This window comes from Brassica napus, chromosome C3 (assembly GCF_020379485.1).
Source record: "Brassica napus cultivar Da-Ae chromosome C3, Da-Ae, whole genome shotgun sequence".
NCBI classification, from domain to species: Eukaryota; Viridiplantae; Streptophyta; class Magnoliopsida; order Brassicales; family Brassicaceae; genus Brassica; species Brassica napus.
In genome coordinates, this window is record NC_063446.1 from 67,987,165 (window position 1) to 68,006,812 (window position 19,648).

Sequence of the window (19,648 nt, forward strand, 5' to 3'; positions counted from 1 at the left end):
CAGCCATTTGAGAGGAGGAGAGATAATGTGTAAATTTTTCTTTATATAGGGAGACAAAAAATCCAATTAGGTTAAATATTTTTGACTCAGACGACTTCCTGGACGACTTACATTTCAGTCGTCTGGTGAAGAAATTAAAACAGACGACTTACATGTAAGTCGTCCAGAAGAGTTTAATATTTTTAGCGGGAAATTAAATATTTTTAGTGGAAAACTAAAATAGAAGACTTTCCAGACGACTTACAAGTAAGTCGTCTGGTTTAAATTATTTAAGCGGGAAAATAATTTTTTTTAAAAATTTTAAGCGGGAATATTTGGACGACTTACATGTAAGTCGTCTGTTTTAATTTCTTCACCAGACGACTGAAATGTAAGTCGTCCGAGTAAAATGATCCGGTTAGGTTAAAACGTACATTGGTAAAATTAAAGGTTCGGTACGATGTGAACGACTGAAATATACGTCGTCCGAGTAAATTATTCAACAGACGACTGAAATATAAGTCGTCCACACCCTAAACATAACCCCTAAACTTAATTATCTAATTAAAGACTTCATAAAATCAAATCAAACTTGAAAAATGTTTACTATACACATAAATAAACACATATAGGTGAAAACTAATTTTTGAAAAAAACATTTTAGTTTTCCAAAATCTAACCCTAACAATACATACAATACTACAACATATGTTTGCCAAACTCCTAAACCAAAGTATTTCATGATTCACTACTTCCACTCATCTATCTTCAAAACAATCAATTTTATCATATCTTAATTTATATCACTTAAAACTGTTTATAATTACTTGATTTTTATTTTTAACGCATCAAAATATTTTTTTACAAGATTTATAAATTATTTTTAAAATAAATCGGTACCAGACGACTTACACTTCAGTCGTCCAGACGATTTCCAACATCTCAGACGACTCAGACGATTTACTAGGGCTATATTCGTAAAAATGACTTCTGTTTTTTTGTTTGGTCACAAGGGGCTGAGCTGTAATTTCATTAGGCTTTTAGGTTAATTTTGCATTTGATTCATGTTTGGGTATAGGTTTGGGGTTAAAATCAAGTTGTGCGTTAGTTTTGGCAAAAACCCCTTTTAAATATGTCTATTTGTAAATATATAAATTATTTTTATTTAATGTATAAGTATTCGTTATACCGAAGTCGGGTTAGAGATTATATCGTGATCGTTTGGCAAAGCGTACAAAAATAAACATTACACAGGATGCATTGACATTCTAGTACACTAGGAGTTTTCTTGCGCCATGCGCAGATATAAAATATTTAAAATGTTATATATAAATAAAATTTTCTATTTCTATTTTTATATTTTAGTTTTATTAGCTTAAAAAATAAAACCATAATGTAATTGTTTTTAGTTTGATTTATTCAAGTTTACTTTGAGCTTTTAATTTTGCATTATTTAACTTTTGATAAAAATAATTGAAATTTATATAGTTACTTTATTATATTATTATTTATTTAATTACTATTTTTTAAATATGTCTTTGTAAATATATAAATTATTTCTAATAATATATACATTAAATAAAAATAACTTATATACATTGATAAAATATATTTTAAACTACACTTATTTTAATAATAAAAATATGATTCATATATTGATGTAAAATTTTAATATTCGTAATTATTATTTATATATAAAAACTTATTATTTTAATTGATATAAAAAAGTTATTAGGTATCATAAAATCTTACCAAAATAAATATTTACTGAGAAAAAATATTTTTGATATAAAATTTATTAGTTATTACTATATTATGAAACTTTTCCAAATATATAAATCCGGATTTAGAAAATCATCATTATTATATTTAAGAAATCTTACCAAAAACATAAATCTAAATATAGTAAATTTTACATGTCACAATTAGATTTATGCAATGTCATATTTTTTTTAAGCCATGTCATCATTTTTTGTGAAAATTAATGTAGTGATGACACATATACAAATCACTTCTCGAAAATAGTTTAGGAATCACTTCTCGAAAATAGTTTAGGGGACGAGAGATGTCAGTTAAGTAGCAATGTGCAGTGCTGACCATTTAAGTGGAATGTAACTCTCGGCGTATATTTCAAAACATATTGTGTCAGGTCTTCGTCTCTCCTTGATTCCAAACACAACAGAGTGCTTGTTTGCTCTGTTACAAAAGTAAACAACAAGGCTGTTTTATATCGCTGGATATTTTCAGTAAGAAAGAAAATATCAAAGGATTCTGTGAGGTTTTAACTTCTACAAATCAATACAGTTCTGAGATTTCTTTTTTGGTCAACTACATACATTTTTTTTTGTCAACTACATACATGAGATCTCTTAATACGGACTATAAAAATGTTCTCTAGCTGAACAGTTATGTGATCCCAGATGGATGGTCGGTTGTGCATATAGTAGACCACAGAGGACAAAGATTGCAAAGACTCGGTGTAATTAAGAAATCGAATATGTTTTCATTAAAGCCACAGACCTAAGCATGCCTTCTTGAATTTGATATGATCCATCTTCACCCGGACATAACCCAATTCTCTACCAGCTCCAGGGTTGATTGTCAGATGGTCAAAGTCATTGCAATGTCAGTTAAAGACCAAGCTTCAAATCTAGAAAAGGAGTTTGAAGAAAAAGAGATTTAAGAAAACTACAAATTCTATATTCTTCAGATCAGGAAAGTTCACTGCCACAACAGCCATAGCAACTTGTCTCCGCGTCTCAGAGCTTTTTATCTTTCCTATCTAACATTCCTCTTTCTCCTGTTTGTGCAGTTTGAAGCAAATCATCTGTTGTTAACTGCATTAGAGATCACAGAGAATATATTATATATATGTCAGTCTTTTCCTTGCTAATATCGAACTTCTTAACTTATTATAAGCCTAAGCTGCTTCCTCTCGAGCAAATGTCTAACCGCTTAATCCACTTCACACACCATATTACCAGATGCTACACGGTCCTATTTTTGAAAACCAAACCATCCTAAAACCAAGAGTATCTTTAACTGGACTGGGACGTATTTCGACTATGTAAGTCTCGTTGTTAAGTGCATTAGAGTCACAGATTTTTCAGCCTAGTATCAAACTGGTTAATGGTGTGAGACCGTTTTTGTTGGGAGAATGGGTTTTATAACCACGTTTTTGCTATTTGGAAATAATAAAAATGTAATATTACAATTTCTTATATTGTATATTTTCTTATTTTAATAATCAAGTTTATTTTTTTAATTTTTTTTTTTGTAAACCAAATGTAAAAAATGTAATATTATGATTATTATTATTTTTTTATCTTGTGTATTTTCTTATTCTAATTTTCAAGTTTATTTATTTAATTTTTTTTGTATACGAAATAGTAATATTACATTATGAACAGTTTTATAAAAAAAATTACATTATGGAAGATGGCTTGAAGCGTAAGAAATAGATTATGGAAGATGGCTTTATGAGCCAATATTTTCGAGTAGATTTGTTTAACTTTTTAATATAAAATAGTAATATTACATTATGGACAGTTATAAAAGATGTGTTAAAAAAAGATAGTTATAAAAGAAAATGCCACTTGGCTTCTTTTCAAAGCTTGTTTTGTATCTGATGTGATCACTCCATGGAATCTCAAATAGTCCATTTTATTAATATAGATTGTGGTGTTTGATCTTTGTTATTACATAATGAGTTGTTTTGTCTTCCTATTGGTTTAGTTTAGGCTTCGACACATTTATCATGAACACTACAAGAAAACAGCGGTATTCTGACGGACAATCCGACGGAAAATGAAATCCTCGGAATATCCCGAGGAATTTCCGAGGATATTCCAAGGAAACACAAAATTCGGTTTCCTCGGAATATACCGATGGAATTCCGAGGAAATATCAATCCGTCGGAATATTCTTATGGAATACCGAGAAAAAATGTATTCCTCGAAAAAAACCGATGAATTCCGAGGATATATTATAGCCGTTAGAGAGCCGTTGGAGAGCCGTTGGGGTATTTTTAAAATTCGGAGAAAATTCCGACGAACTAGCCTTTGGCATCGGAATTCCGTCGGAATTTCCTCGGTCTGTCGGCAGGATTTCAACTATAAATACAAGCACCCCTCTTCCTCTTCATTCACTCCATATCTTCATCCTCCCTCTTACTCTCTTTACACACGAATTTGATTCATAAAAAACATGTCTTCTTCAAATTATTTTCGTTCTTGGATCGATCGACCTCCTTTGGATCCGAACACGAGATTGCTTACGGAAGAATACCAACGAGGTATAACCGAATTCATGGGGTTAGTTCCCCGACAACCGGAAGCAAAAACAGGTATGTTAAGATGTCCTTGCTCTAATTGTAAAAATAGAAAGGTTATTAAAGAGTACTGGGATGTTTGGACTCATCTATATTTGAGTGGGTTTACACGAAGTTACAAAATTTGGTATCATCATGGGAAAACTGATTATGAACATGGTAGTACTAGCGAACCTCAGCCAGCGGTTAGATTAGAAGAATCAATTAGAACGGATGTAGATTATGGTGTAGGTATTGAGCAGATGGTAAATGATCATTTTAGAGGGAAAGATTTACCCAATGCAGAAGCTAGGAGATTTTATGATATGTTGGATGCTGGAAAGCAACCATTGTACGAAGGTTGCAGAGATGGTCATTCAGCTTTATCATCTGCTACAAGATTGATGGGCATTAAAACAGATTATAATTTGGCTGACGACTGTGTGGATGCGATTGCTGATTTTGTAAAAGGTATTCTACCCGAGGATAATGTAGCTCCTGGTTCATACTACGAGGTTCAGAAACTCGTAGCTGGTCTTGGTTTATCATATCAGGTAATAGATGTATGCAGCGACAACTGCATGATTTATTGGAGGGCGGATGAACAGCGGGTTACATGCAAATTTTGTGGGAAACCTCGTTATAAAGATACGAGTGGAAGAGTTCCAGTGCCTTATAAAAGGATGTGGTATTTTCCTTTGACGGAAAGGTTTCAGAGGTTGTATCTGTCTGAACGCACAACACAACCAATGAGATGGCATGCGGAGCACTCAACAGATGGTGAGATCAGACATCCTTCAGATGCAAAAGCGTGGAAGCATTTCCAATCAAAGTATCCCGACTTTGCGTATGAGAGAAGAAATGTCTACCTTGGATTATATACTGATGGTTTCAGCCCGTTTGGCAAGAGTGGAAGACAATATTCTCTATGGCCAGTCATTCTTACACCATACAACCTACCCCCAAACTTGTGCTTGCGACGAGAGTTTTTGTTTCTCTCGATTCTCGTTCCCGGACCAGAGCATCCTAAGAGATCACTTGATGTGTTTCTTCAGCCACTAATATATGAGTTGCAACAACTATGGGCTCAAGGTGTTGAAACATACGATGTTTCGTGTAAAAAAAATTTTCAAATGCGGGCAGTATTAATGTGGACAATAAGTGATTTTCCAGCATATGGTATGTTATCTGGATGGACAACGCATGGAAGGCTATCATGTCCATATTGTCAAGATAACACTGATGCTTTCCAACTAAAACACGGAAGGAAAACATGTTGGTTTGACTGTCACAGGAGATTCCTACCACCTGATCATCCATATCGTAGGAGTAGGAATTTGTTTACGAAGAACAAGAGGGTGTTTGACAGTCCACCTCCGGAAATTTGTGGGAAAGATTTGAAGACACAACTAAGAGATATTGGTGCAGAAAAGACGCCAGACGTCGGTGGACATGAGCGTTTTCCGGTAGATGCTGTTGGAGACCTACATAACTGGCACAAAAAAGTATTTTCTGGGATCTGTCATACTGGGAGGATCATCTGCTAAGGCATAATTTAGATGTCATGCATATTGAGAAGAACTTTTTTGACAATCTCATGAACACGATCCTTAATGTTCAAGGTAAAACAAAGGATAATTTGAAGTCAAGACTGGATTTAGTCGATATATGTGCTCGTTCAGAACTTCATGTTGATGAGAATGGTAGGGCTCCTTTTCCCATATACCGACTTGATGCAGAGGGAAAATATGCGTTCTTTGATTGGATTTCAAACGATATGGAATTTCCAGACGTTTACGCATCTAATTTGCGTAACTATATCGACAGAAAGGAAGGAAAGTTTACTGGCTTGAAAAGCCAGGATTGCCATGTAATGATGCAGCGCCTCCTTCCGTTTGCCTTCAAGGAACTATTACCACGAAATGTTCATGAAGCAATTGCAGGGATAAGTGGTTTCTTCCGCGATTTATGCACGAGATCAGTGACTCTTGAAGGTATTGAAAATTTGAAGACTAACATAGCCGTGATTCAGTGCAACCTTGAGAAGATATTTCCTCCCTCATTTTTTGATGTTATGGAGCATCTTGTTATTCACCTGGCAAGAGAATTGGAACTTGGTGGTCCTGTGCAGTATAGATGGATGTATCTGTATGAGCGGTATATGTTCCATTTGAAGAAGATGGTGAAAAATTTAAGTAGGGTGGAAGGTTCTATAGTCGCACAGATGATCAATGAAGAAACTTCAAACTTTGCCGAGTACTACTTTCCAGCAGAAGTTCAGACCAAAAACAGAAGACCTGCTAGGCATGATGATAGAGGCGAACGGGCAACATATCATGTTACGGTTCCAGACATTTTCACAGACGTTGGACGACTTAGCGGAACACCAAAGGACCGTCGACTTACTGAGCAGGAGCGCAGTAATTTGCAAACATATTTGCTCACCAACTGCGAAGATGTTCTTCAATATGAGAGGTAGATAAATTAGCTTACAAATTTTTATTTTAACAAGTTAAAATTTAAATCTTAATTAATTACATTATTGTCATCATATGTACAGGATTTTTATGGCAGAAAAGCGGTTCGAATATAGATACGCTACAGAGGACGAACTAGAAGAAATGAAGCAGAGAGAATTTGCTGGATGGATGTTTACTTATGTGAGTGCTTTAAACAAATTAAAATATCATTTATCACATATTTATACTAATTCACATTTATTGATATAACATATATATGTGCTATTAATAGGTGTCTGCTGGTTTGGCCAGAGGTGAAATATTTGACGATTGGATACGCGAGATGGTCGTTGGACCAAACTTTGTTGTGAAGTCATATCCGAGATTTTGTACTTGAGGATATGCATTCACAACTCAGAAGAAGAGACGTTCGAGTACGACTTATGATGCTGGCGTTTGTTCTGCATCAGGAGATGATGTATACTACAGACACATACATGAGATTTTGGAAATCAAGTATTTGGGCATGGTTGGATTGCGCTGTACTGTTTTCTATTGTGATTGGCACGACAACACTCTAGATCGAGGTGTGAGAACAAATGCATTTGGTGTTACATCTGTAACTTCGAGGCGAAAGCTGCAATTTTATGATCCTTTCATTCTTGCTTCTCAGGCCGATCAGGTAATTAAATATTAATTATTCAGAATGATTCATCATCATGTGTATTAATTTATAATTTTACTAATAATTTTTTAAATGTTACAGGTTTGTTATATCAAGTACCCCCGGGTAAGGAACAGAGATGATCCATGGTTACTGTTACAAGACTCAACCCGAGAGGCCGAGTTCAGGGAAGTTCTGAGGTGGAAGAGCCACTACAACCAAGCACATCCGGCAACTTAAGTGCAGCAGAAGATTTAGCTGGAGTTGACCTTGTAGTCGATTTAACCGACTTCGGAGAGGAAGCCGTCGTTCACGTAGAGGATGAACCAGTGATTGGAGAGTTTCACCAAGATCCAGATTCAGATTCATCTGGTGATGATGACTCGGAAACAGACTAGCATCAACATTTTTTTTTTTAATAGAAATACCGAGGAAATTCCGAGGGAAGATAGGTTTTCCTCGGAATTTCCTCGGAATAGACCTTGTCGATTTAGAGATTTGATTATAGAGTCTTTTTCCTCAGAATTTCCTCGGAATATTCCTACGGAATTCAGAGGAAGATAAGGGTTTCCTCGGAATTCCCTCGGAATATTCCGAGGAAATTCCGAGGAACTAGGGGTTTTTAACCGAAAACAACGTTTTGCGGATTGAATAACACGTATATAACCTTCATTCAGTGTCTTAACCAGATTATGAAGTCAAACTTTGGTGTTTTACCCAATAACAAACACTTTTACGATTGCATGAACGAAAACCACACAACATAAGAGAAACACTTATACACTTTAATAAACGGTAAAGGGAATACTTACAATTATTTTTGAAATTTTGTTATTTCATGGTTTATGATCATCTATACAAAGAATCCTCAATGGTATGCATTACAATTGTATAAGAAATGAAATACGGCAAAAAAATCGATGTTGAAACCCCAAACCCTGTTTCTTCGGTAATTACCGAGGGTATTCCGAGGAAACATGGTTCCTCGGAATATTTTCATTTAACCGGGTAAACCAAGCCGCCAAATATTTCGCGAAAATTAAATTAATGGTTTCCGAGAAAATTCCGACGGAAATATTTAATCATTCCGAGGAAATTCCGACAGACAGTTTCCGTCGGACGCCTCATTTTATTAGGTCGAACCAGATCTTCTTCCCCATTTCTCTCTTCCTCTCCGCCGTTTCCTCCCTTCTCTCTCGACGATTTCCGGCGAATCCACCCTAATCCTCCTCAATTTCAGTCACTGATCATGTATGAACCCTATCTCACTCTCTTAGGTTAGATTTGTTAGGTTTTTAAGTAGATTTGATGATTTTGGAATGATATTTATAGATTTTTGTTAGGGTGAATGGTAGGATTGTGTAAAATCGAGTTTGATTATGGTATTCACTTGATTTAGATTTTTTTTTTTAGTTTTTATTAATTTTGTGGTTATAAAAATCTAACTGATAATTATGTATATATAATATGAAAACTTTTTTTGTATATAAAATCTATTTTTTGCATTATAAAATCATTTATATATTTATTAAACATTTTTAATATCTGTAAAACTTTTTTTGTGATTAAAAACTATTATTTGGGATTTAAAAAAAAAACAAAAAAAAAAATATATATATATAATATAAATTTCTATATTTATTAAACATTTTTAATATTATTAAAACTATTTTTTGTAATTATTAAACTATTTTTTATTTATTAAAACTATTTTTTGTAATTATTAAACTATTTTTTATTTATTAAAACTATTTTTTGTAATTATTAAACTATTTATATTTTTGTGATTAAAAACTATTTTTTAAATGTGTTTTTTTTATTTATTAAAATTATTAGAACTAATTTTTAAGTATGTTTTTTTTTTAATTTACAGGTCTAATGATGATCAGATCCGGCCTCGAAAGCGTCGTGGTACGGGGAGCCAGTCTCGGGATTCCAGCCAGATTCAGGATTCCGCTTCGCCCCACAGCTCCTACCATACGTCTCCCTCTCCATTTCCCGCTCCTGCTCCTCCCGCTCCCGCTGCTGCATCCGCTCCTGCTCCTCCGGGAGTGATGAGTGTTGCGGAGTTGGTTCGACAGCCGGGTCGTGACCATCCTCCCTATCTCACTCCGTATCCACATGGACGGGGTCAAACATGGTAATTAAACGTATATTTTTTTTCATTTAAATTTGATTCATTATTAATAATTTGATCTTTTTATTAGGTTCAACCGATCCGGGAACGAGATCAGCGCATGGATCAACCGTATGATGTACTCGGCCCTCGACAAGGGACATCCGACTTTCACTGACTTCCCTACCGACAAGCAGCCTCTGTGGTTTCGTCAGTTTGCGATAAAAATTCTACTAATTGTATTTTTTTTTCAGCAAGAATTCAACTGGAATTCCGATGATATCACCACTTCGTCCATAAAGTTATGGACAACTATGGGAAGCAGATGCACGAGTGGAAGAAGAAGTGGGAAATAAACAAAGTTGTTTTTAATTTATTAAATAATTTTTTAATTTATTAAACTATTTTTTAATTTATTTAACTATTTTTTTTTTAATTAAAAGGTCCCAAAGTCGATGAACAACACGGTCTGGAACAAGTTGTGTGTGCATTGGGATAAAGAAGAGACGAAAAAAACTTCTTCCACCAACTCCATCAACCGCATGAGCGACCGTAAAGGGAAGGGCGTCTTCAAGCATAACTTGGGTGCTCAATCTATTGCCACTCTGTGGGATCGCATGGTAAGTTCAGCTGTTTTTTCTTCAATTATTTAAGTTTTGAAATTTTATTTTTTGTGCATTTCTTCTAATTTCTAATGTTTGTTTAATTTATGTTTTTTTCAAAGTGGAAGAAAATGATGGCGAGCCGGTTGATTATCTCGCTCTAATGAAGAGGGCGTATACCAACAAGAAGACCGACCAGATTGATGATGGATTGATGGTCTTGTGAAGGAAGTGGTCACCCTAGTCCAAACTCAGGTGCAAGACGAAGTGTCTCAGCTTCAAACCGAAGATGACGATTCGACGGCTTCGACCAACTTGTCCCGGTTTCGAATCAACGAAATCGTTGAATCGGTAAGTTCTTTTTTTTTAAAGTTCAATTCATTTATTTCTTGATTTTTATTTTATCATATTTTTATATTATTTAAATTTGGCTATTTTCTATTTCAGTCGGTTCCAAAGAAGAAGGGACGTTTGGTCGGTTTGGGTCGTCGCCCCCGGTTGGTTCCTCCTTCTTCTTCACCACCGCCCTTTGTTGATCCAGAAGTACTTACGGCTCAGTTGAAAGACAAAGATGATCGCATATCTTTGTTGGAGACCCAGATGGCGGCTCAACAGGCGGGCTATGAGGAACAGAAGAGGCTGAACCAGCAAATGATGGATATGATGAAGAGGATGTACCCGAACGAGGTGTTCCCGAACGTGCAAGACCCGTAGTTTTTTTTTTTTTTTCAAAAACTCGGAATGTTTTATTTTTATTTGTACAACTTTGAATATTATCTAATATGTTTTCAATTTTAATTTTAATTTTATATTTTCGAATTTAAATTTCAAAAATTTTATTTTAAAAAAAAATAATAATTTTTTTTTGAAATTCCGAGGAAATGAACCCTCGGAAATTTCCGACGAACATTTCCTCGGAATAAGTCATCGGAATATACCGAGGGACTCCATCCTCGGAATTTTCCGAGGGTTCCGTTCCTCGGAAATTCCCGATGAAAATTCTGAGGAACATTTCGTTGGAACTTCCGAGGATTGGACCATCGGAAAGTCCATCGAAATATCCCGAGGAAGTTCTCCCTCGGTATATTCCGAGTACCTTTCTGACGAACTGGTGGTCCTCGGAGTTTTCTCGGAAATTCATTTCCTCGGAATTCCGTCGAAAATTTCCGAGGAATTTCCGAGGAAAAATGAATTTCCGAGGAAAAATGAATTTCCAAGGAGTTATTTCCGAGTACTTGTTTCGCCGGTATGTCGTCGGAAAAATGAATTTTCTTGTTGTGGAACCGAAAAACTGAATTGAACCAAAAAAACGAGGTTTGGTTTAGGTTTGTATCCTATAAATTACTGAACCGATCTTATATTTTAAGATTAAAAATCTAAAAAATCAACCGAAACCAAATGAGTATCCAAATTTCTATAATATAGTTTATAAACTTATAAATATTAACTATAATTAGTTTTAAATAATCTAATATTTTAAAAATATTATTTATAAACTGAATTATCTGAAAAAGCTATCCGCATACTTTTTGTCCGAAATATTTAAAGTATCTAATATTTTATTTGAAAACCTGAAAAAAATCTGATGTTTAATCTCAAAAACCGAATTTTTTTGACTTCTTAACTCTAGATTAACCAAAACGCCGAAACCAAAATGATCTCGGATATTAATCGGTTCTTAATTTTGATACCAGAACCGAAAACCAAAACGAATTTGCTAAGTTCCCAATCTGATCCTATATCTTTAGAACAAAAAAAAAACTGAAATAAACTGAACCGCTACCCAAGCCTAGTTCTAATGTTCAAGACATTCTGCAAGACTTTGACTAAGTGAGAGAAGAAAAAAGAAAATACAGCAAAATCATGTGATGTAAGTTCAACTTCTGTTTCCTCGTTTGTTTTTGGTGGTGGTAATAAGACTAGAGAATGGACTTTGTGCTACACAAAAATGTCTTGAATTCTGAGTTTGGGTACATACTATATATACTTGAATGGAATGAACAGATTTGCTATTTAACTATGGCAGATTTACAGGAATATCTGCTCTATAACTGCTGCTTTCTCAATCTATGCTGATTTTTCGGTTTCGCGCTTGATCTGCAGTGCAGCCCTTACAACGTTCCCCCTTGTAAGAATCCCAATCTATTGTTGAAAGCAAACAAAAACAAGAAGGGAACAAGGATCAGAACGAAGACTGAACAACAAAAGGAATAAAGAAAAGATTATGAATATGAGCTCCTCTCACCAGTTTTCCATCTGAATCCACAACGGGTAATCTTCGGAACTTAGTTTCCAGAAGCAACCTGGAGACAACAAATGGTTACAGACTTGTCTGCACGTGTTGCTTTCACATACTGAGCTTATATTCACAGAGGAGGATACCTGGCTGCATCTTCTAAATTGGTAGAACCACGGACAACCAGAGGAGAAGGGGTCATCAAGTCTCCAACAACTTGTCCATGTGTCTTACTTATCAGTTTCTGGAGTTCATTAAACGTCTGGAGAAAAGAGAAGTCGAAACATCATACAACTAACCTCATTACCAGGAGAGTTTCATGCAAGCAAATGGGGACAAGCACTAGTTCTCAGATAAATTGCAATAGAATGGGTTAAGTGTAGAATCATACTTTCCAGGTGCTGTCGACGTTAGGGAACAAGTTTGTTTCATTTTGGGAGCGGCCTATAATAGCAAAAGACACTGAGATTAAGTTGCTTCACTAAAACAAATCCCATAAAGGACCTCCTGTACAAGAAAACTATGTGCCCAGCAATACTAAAAGATCCACCTAAAGTTCACTAGTCTACTACAATTATGACTCAGTTCCTTCCTAACTGAAAAAAAATATTAAACTGTATACTATAGTTTCTTATTGAGGAAAGAAAACCAACAGAAGACTGAAAAAAGCTTTGTGTACATAAACACATTACCAGAAATGGAATCCAGTGCAAGCAAGTCGTAATCAGAAACAACACCAACCTGCAGTAGGTATTAATATAGCAGAGGAGTAAGTAAGATATCAGACAACTAAAAGCATATATATATATATGTAATCAAACAGCCAAGGCACTTGCTGTCTCTGGTTAATCAGGAGTTATATTGTTCAAGAATCCTTCAAAAAAAAAAAAAAAAAAAAGAGAGAATCATTCATACCAGTTTCCAATCATCATCAATTACAGGCAATCCAGTGACTTTCTTCTCAACCAGAAGTTCCAATGCTGTTTTAAGATATAGCCAAAGAAGACAGATTTAGAGACTTTAGGATGGTAGTTATCAGAAGGAACGGTTTTAGCATAATTACCATCATCGACCGATGTTGAGGGCTTAACAACATGCAGATGCTGTCTCCCTGTCATGAAATCCCCAACTGTGTAACCCTCGTTTCTTGCCTGAACCCCCCCCCCCCCCAACAAACAAATCTCATATCATCAAACAGACGAGTTTCAATTTTTCTGACATGAAAGGGGTAAGTACTCACCGGAAGAGAGTCATTAACGCCGGCAGGAGCTGAGAAGACGGCAGAGGCGGTGATTGTCTGTGAAACATTGGAGCGACGACGGTTGGAGAGAGGAGGAAGTGATGAAGAAGTGGGAAGAAGGGATTGATATGTAAGTAGTGGAAGTCGCGTTATGGGCATAGAATTTGAGAAAGAGACCGAACCCATGATGGCTTATCCTCCTCTGTTCCTCACGGATTCCAACGCAAAAACAAGTCTTTTTTTTTTTTTTTTTTGTGGAAGGAATATGAGAGAAACAAAGGTAATAAAAAAAAATTGCAAAAGCAGAGAGAAGAGGTGGAGAAGAAGAAGAAGTAGACAAGTTGATGATGTTTTGGTGATAGGTGGTGGGGACACAGCCACACATCATTTTTTCGTATATGTTCGGTCGGTGCGCTTGCTTGCTTACGCTTCTTCCTTTTGTGTTTTAGTTTCGAATTTCCATCCAAGAAGTAACAACCATTAATTTTGAATCCTCTTTTGATTTTATGTGTTCATGGATTGTTATGTCGTGATCGTTGAACCGAAGCCTAAACAAGTACAAAACTTAGACTAGATGTTGTTGACATGTGCTGAAAAACATGATTCATGTGTGTGTTTTTTGATCAAGCAAACATTGCATTAATCTTAAAAGGCTTACTCTCCAGAGTTGGAGTTATTAGCTACAAACAGGGCAATGGGCTGATTTTGCCAGCAGAATCAGCCCCACCATTAAAGTAGTTTCTGAGAGATGAAATCAAAAGATACAACAACATCAAACATGATGCATGTGTTAAGAAATGATATAAAGACTTGAACTAGTAGTGGCCAAATCAATCAAGAAGTAACTGGATAGAAAGTAAACTGTTTTGTTTTTTTTCTCATCAAACATGAACAATAAAGCTGCGTTAACTTAAGATCCACTTTTTCAAACAGAGAAAGGAGACTAGAAGCAACACTGGCAGTCAAAAGGGCACAGAGGCGTATTACCAGCATTGGCCTTATTGATACCAAGCTCATCTTCCGTGAACACTAGTAACCCGTCTTCAGTCCTCTTCCTCGGTCCGGTTTTTGGGTTGCTGTTGAATCCGTCAACCTCGCTCCTCTTCCTCTTTGCCACTCTTGCTTTATTCACAGGGGCCTCTTCTTTCTCATTTGTTTCCACTTCTACCTTCTTCTTCTTTCTCCCACCAAAAATATCATCAATCTCTTTCCCTATTTTACCAGTTTTTTTGGCAGGTTTGACTCCTGCTTGGGATAGCTGCTTCTTATTCTTTCCCCCACCAAAGATGTCATCAATCTCTTTCCCTAGCTTACCAGGTTTCTTTTGCTGTAACCAAGGTTTGTCTCCAGCTTGGGATAGCTTCCTCATGGAAGAACTACTACTGTTACTCTTCTTCTTCGACATTTTCTTTTGATGAATATAACAGCACAATCTCAAAGACGTCACCTTCAACACCACATTTAAACACCGAAAAAATTTTAACAATATAACGCAAAAAAATAAGCTTTTTAGAATCCTAATTTAACTTCACCAAATCAAACAAACAAACCAGATACATAACATTGTAATTTGAATCTAAACATGAATATACATACATACTTTTTGACAACCTTGACGATGCAGTGATTCGATATAGCTAAACCGATAACATCGCAATCAATTTGGATTCCCAATCTTAAACGCACCAGAATCAATTAGATTAAACATTAAACTGATTTATTTACTTTTCGATGGAGAAAACTTACATGTAGAAACGAAGAAGAAGATCGAAGAAGAAGATCGAATAAGCTGTTCTATTGGGAGGGACTCCGAGATAACAATGGCGACGCACGCACGCACCGTTCCAAAACCCTAGCTCCTCCTCCAATCACTCAAGGTTTTTAAATTTTAATGTTTTTACTTATAAACCCCTGACTTTTAATAGTTTCATCAAATAAACCACTTATCTTCTTTGTTACTTTTTTTTATTTCTTTTCGACATTTGTAGTTTTTTTGAATAAACCCCTTAAACTTTTAAGAAGACAGTTTTTTTTTATTTAGAATTCATGCGTTAATCTTCCTTTTTTCAGTTCTAATCCCTGTTCGGGAACGCGCTAGTCGGGCGGTCGGGTTGGGCCTAGCGCCTAAAGAAAAAATCGGGGATTAATCGGAAATTATGTGGGGCGAAATTTTTAGATGGTTTACTATGTTATAAAACATGTTAATCTTTAATTGTGTATAACATTAATACATTTTCATGTTTAAGATTGTATAAAACACACAAATAGAATATATAAACTTAATATAGTGTAATTTTCATCAAAATTATGAATATAAATGATATTTATAAAATTTTAGATCAAATAAATAAATAAAAATATCATTAAAAATAAAAAAAAATAAAATAAAATAAAATAAAAAATAAAAAAATAGATTAGGCGGCTAGGCAGAAAAAAATCGGATATCCGATTTTTTAAACCGATTTGAAACGGAAAAGTGACGTAACGCCTAGGCAGCCGAGTTTTAGAACAGGGGTTCTAATATGTAGAGATAATACAAATATAACTGTGGTTAAACAAGGCAAAAGCAGATAAGTTTTAACTTTTAAATTCATAAATGAAGTTTAAAACACACACACAAAAGCAACGAAACAACTGCAAGTCTCAAACTGTAATTGTATGGGAGAGAGAGAACATAATAAAAAGCAAAGACCAAACTGGAAAACACAAGCAAGTTAAGAGAGGTTCAAGGAAGCGAGCTGCTCGGCTGCACCACCAGCAGCAACGCTCCTCAGAACATCCATTGCCTCTGCAACTTTAGCCTCGAGAGCTTCTGGTGACTCCAAAAGATGGAGAACTTCCGTCTGGTCCATCTCCAAAAGCATCCCAGTCACTTTGGCTGCAGACTCTGCCTCGAGCTTCTCCACCAACGGGTACAGATTCTCACCCAGCATCTGTGTACACACACACACACCAAGAGTTAGTCAATTTCATTCTAATAAATCACAAAGGAAAGGAGTATTTTTTTAGAGATCCTCTCTCACTCACCGTCCTCTGTTGCTCTGGAGAAGCATTAGCCAGATTTGAAGCCAAAGTTCCAATGGGCAATGGCATGTTGTTGTTGCCCATGTCATATGGAGGCACATCACCACCACTAACACCACGCCCTTGGGAGTACCGGATGTTCCGACCCCTTGGATGCATCTGATCACAGCCCAGATTAAAAAAAAAATCATATGATGCATGATGATGAACTATTGTATTAAAAGAGAGACATGAGCAAAATTCCACTGCAAGTGAAGAGAGAGAACCTGGTGCTGCATCATGGGAGGTTGCTGCTGGAACTGTTGGATCCCTCCAGGGCGTCTTCCCCCAACTCCAGGACGCTGCTGATGTGGCTGAACCATAGGCATGAAGTAATTGGGTCCGTGGCCTCCACCTGGTCTCATCCCCGGAACAAGCTGCTGTTGGTATCCATATCCGGGCTGTCATTACCCAAATAAAAAGGTTAATGATCTTATTCTATATCCAAGGTACAAGATAGACAAGTAAATTAAAAAAAAAATAGATAAAATATCTTTGCAAGCGATCGAACAATGATGATTACCTGGGGAGGAATCATGGTAGGAGGGGCTTGACCATAGAACATTTGCTGTCCAATACCAGGACCCCCCGGGGGAAACATTGGCATGCGAGGGCCAGCAGATGGCGGCATTGCAACTGGCCTCGGTTGGGAAAACTGAGCCTGTTAACATCATGTACACTCTCAGCAGCAGGAGATAAAAAATGGAAACATAGATAGACAGCGTAGAAGTAGATGGTATATCACACAAGAGAAGCAAACCTGTAGTCTGACCCTTCTGTCTTCCTTCTTCTGCGCAATAGCAACATAGAGTGGCTTGCTTTCAACCATTTTACCACTCAACTGCGACATCTGCAACATCATTATTCCACTGTTAGTAACAACGAAGTGCCTTTCCTCGCACATACATTGAACAAGTGTATATATCTGACTTACAGCTTCGGTTGCTTCTTCGGGAGTTGAGAAAGCAACAAAACCCGAACCTTTGCTGATTCCACTAGGATCACGCATCACCTGTCATCATATTTAACCAAAAAAGCTTCTTATATAACGAAGCAAGAGAGTCAATTCACTGAAAGAGAGAGAGGATACCGAACCTTGCAAGACGTAACGGTACCAAAAGGAGAGAATATCTCCTTGAGTTTCTCGTCAGATATGCTAGGATCCAGATTCTTCACATACAAGTTTGAACTCTGAAACTTTTCAGCAGCTTCCTTCAAGTTCTGCTCATAACGGACCCTAAGTTCCGTTTCCCTCTCGGACTTCTTCTGGGCTCTACCAACATACCACTCCTTGTCATCAAACTTGTGACCATTGAGAGCCTCCACAGCCCTGGCAGCATCATCAGCGTTTTCAAAGTTGACAAAGCCAAAGCCCTTAGACTTCCCTTCTCCATCTTTCATCACCACAGCGCTTGTTATCTTTCCATACTCGCTAAAAGCCTTCTTCAAGTCATCGTCGGTAGTACTTTCCCCGAGATTCTTCACGTACACGTTGGTGAACTTGGTTTTGTTGGCAGACGAGTCTCTTTCTTGTCTCCTGAGGAAAGGACCCACATACACTTGCTTGTCGTTGAGTAACATGCCGTTCAGTTTCTCGATAGCTTTCTGGGCGGATTCTTCGTCGGCATATTGCACAAACCCATAGCCTTTGGACTGGCCAGAAGCATCCACAGCCACCTTGCACGACACAATGTTCCCAAAGGTTGAAAAGGTGTCATGGAGTGCCTTGTGGTCGATGGCCAGGTCCAAATTCTGCAGCATTATTATTATAACAAGGTTTAGCACCAGTAAGAAAGAGAGAGAGAGAGAGATAAAACAAACACACAACCGAAGAAAAAACAACTAATTTTAGTATAATCCCTAACAATCACATTTTCTTACAAAGGCAGACTAAAGAGTACCTTGATGAATATGTTACCAGCACCACTTCGGCGAACACTAGGATCACGGTGAGAGTACATAACTCTTATAGGTTTCCCATAGAGAGGCATGAAATTCATTTCCTGGATTGCTCTCGCAGCTGCAAGGGAGAGCACGATTTAACAAACATCAAAGGATCAACATTTACAACACAACCCAATCGAATATACAGTATTAGCCCTATCTACAAAACCTAACAACATTTATAAGTGGAAACCCTAACCCCCTTTCTAATAAAAATCGAAACTTGATTGTCTCAGAAGAAGGCTTACCATCTTGGGGATTGGCCAAGTTGACGTATCCATACCCTAGCGACTTGCGAGTGGCCAAGTCTCTGCAAACCCTAACCGAGACCACTTGACCCATCTGGCTAAACGCCTCGAAAAGCTGCGAGTCAGTCACGTTGAGATCCAGATCTCCCACGTAGAGAGACGTCGTGCCGATCTGGGCCGGAGCCGCCGCACTGGTGCCGTTCGCAGTCTGAACCTGAGCCATTCTCTCTCTTTTTTTTTTTTTGGATTTTTGAAAACTTTTTTCGATTTTTTTTTGGGGGTTTTGAATTACTCTTCCCTCCCCTCTTCGTTATTTAGACTGAAAACCAAATCGGATACGATAACGAAGGAGAAATGAAGCGGAAAGTAAAAACACACACACAGATTGAGTTTTTTTTCGTTTTACTTTTTTCTGTTTTTTTTTTTTTTCTCTTTTTGGGGATATCAGAGGAGAGGGAAGATGAAAAAGGGTAAGAGCTGCTTGCCGGCGGCGAAGCCTGCGACGGCGAGATAAGAGAAAAATAAACTGGGTAGAGAGATTGTAGGCGAGACGAATTGGTGAAGATGGAAGAGAGAGTCTTGCGGTTTTGCCTTTCTCTGCTTTTATATTACGGAAATGTTATTTTTATTTCTCGGAAGCCCTAGATTTGGACTTTGGGAAGATCTCAGCCGTTGGATTGAGTCTGAAGTAAAACCGTAATAGTTAAGGATTGGTTTTGTGGAAGTTGGTGATATAAAGGTCTTCGGTCGGAGAAAAGTCAAACAGACGCGATTGGTGTCTGAATCGG

The 19,648-nt window shown here is 36.7% G+C and overlaps 3 protein-coding genes across 4 annotated transcripts; all 3 read right to left on the reverse strand.

Moving 5' to 3' along the window:
* Positions 1-12,049: 12,049 nt before the first annotated feature.
* LOC106361074 (CBS domain-containing protein CBSX2, chloroplastic) lies at positions 12,050-13,970 on the reverse strand. Its single transcript, XM_013800770.3, has 8 exons — positions 13,606-13,970; positions 13,429-13,516; positions 13,281-13,345; positions 13,058-13,106; positions 12,757-12,809; positions 12,512-12,627; positions 12,375-12,432; positions 12,050-12,271 (listed from the first exon to the last, which is right to left on the reverse strand). Exons 1-8 carry the CDS (start codon positions 13,789-13,791, stop codon positions 12,197-12,199), a joined length of 690 nt encoding a protein of 229 aa, XP_013656224.1. The 5' UTR covers positions 13,792-13,970; the 3' UTR covers positions 12,050-12,196.
* A 465-nt stretch (positions 13,971-14,435) lies between these two features.
* BNAC03G77210D (uncharacterized protein C6G9.01c) lies at positions 14,436-15,514 on the reverse strand. Of its 2 annotated transcripts, XM_013800772.3 has the most exons (3): positions 15,352-15,488; positions 15,206-15,280; positions 14,436-15,052 (listed from the first exon to the last, which is right to left on the reverse strand). In XM_013800772.3, the coding sequence occupies exon 3, from the start codon at positions 15,008-15,010 to the stop codon at positions 14,549-14,551; it is 462 nt and encodes a 153-aa protein (XP_013656226.1). In that variant the 5' UTR covers positions 15,011-15,052; positions 15,206-15,280; positions 15,352-15,488; the 3' UTR covers positions 14,436-14,548. The 2 variants fall into 2 exon arrangements, with proteins under 2 accessions (XP_013656226.1, XP_013656225.1); XM_013800771.3 differs by lacking the exon at positions 15,206-15,280 and having other exon boundaries at positions 15,352-15,514.
* A 656-nt stretch (positions 15,515-16,170) lies between these two features.
* Positions 16,171-19,560, reverse strand: LOC106361076 (polyadenylate-binding protein 2-like). The gene is made up of 9 exons (XM_013800773.3): positions 18,861-19,560; positions 18,570-18,688; positions 17,764-18,420; positions 17,603-17,680; positions 17,429-17,518; positions 17,192-17,329; positions 16,896-17,069; positions 16,633-16,788; positions 16,171-16,538 (listed from the first exon to the last, which is right to left on the reverse strand). The coding sequence occupies exons 1-9, from the start codon at positions 19,081-19,083 to the stop codon at positions 16,320-16,322; spliced, it is 1,854 nt and encodes a 617-aa protein (XP_013656227.2). The 5' UTR covers positions 19,084-19,560; the 3' UTR covers positions 16,171-16,319.
* Between the last annotated feature and the right edge of the window lie 88 nt (positions 19,561-19,648).

Coding starts and splice junctions, on each gene's coding strand:
- LOC106361076 (XM_013800773.3), bottom strand. CDS start 19,083: ATGGCTCAGGTTCAGACTGCGAACGGCACCAGTGCGGCGGCTCCGGCC. Junction 18,421..18,569: donor CTGGTAACATATTCATCAAG/GTACTCTTTAGT, acceptor ATAATGCTGCAG/AATTTGGACCTGGCCATCGA. Junction 17,681..17,763: donor GTACCGTTACGTCTTGCAAG/GTTCGGTATCCT, acceptor ATATGATGACAG/GTGATGCGTGATCCTAGTGG.
- LOC106361074 (XM_013800770.3), bottom strand. CDS start 13,791: ATGGGTTCGGTCTCTTTCTCAAATTCTATGCCCATAACGCGACTTCCA. Junction 13,517..13,605: donor GCGTTAATGACTCTCTTCCG/GTGAGTACTTAC, acceptor GGGGGGGTTCAG/GCAAGAAACGAGGGTTACAC. Junction 12,433..12,511: donor AATTTAGAAGATGCAGCCAG/GTATCCTCCTCT, acceptor TGTTGTCTCCAG/GTTGCTTCTGGAAACTAAGT.
- BNAC03G77210D (XM_013800771.3), bottom strand. CDS start 15,010: ATGTCGAAGAAGAAGAGTAACAGTAGTAGTTCTTCCATGAGGAAGCTA.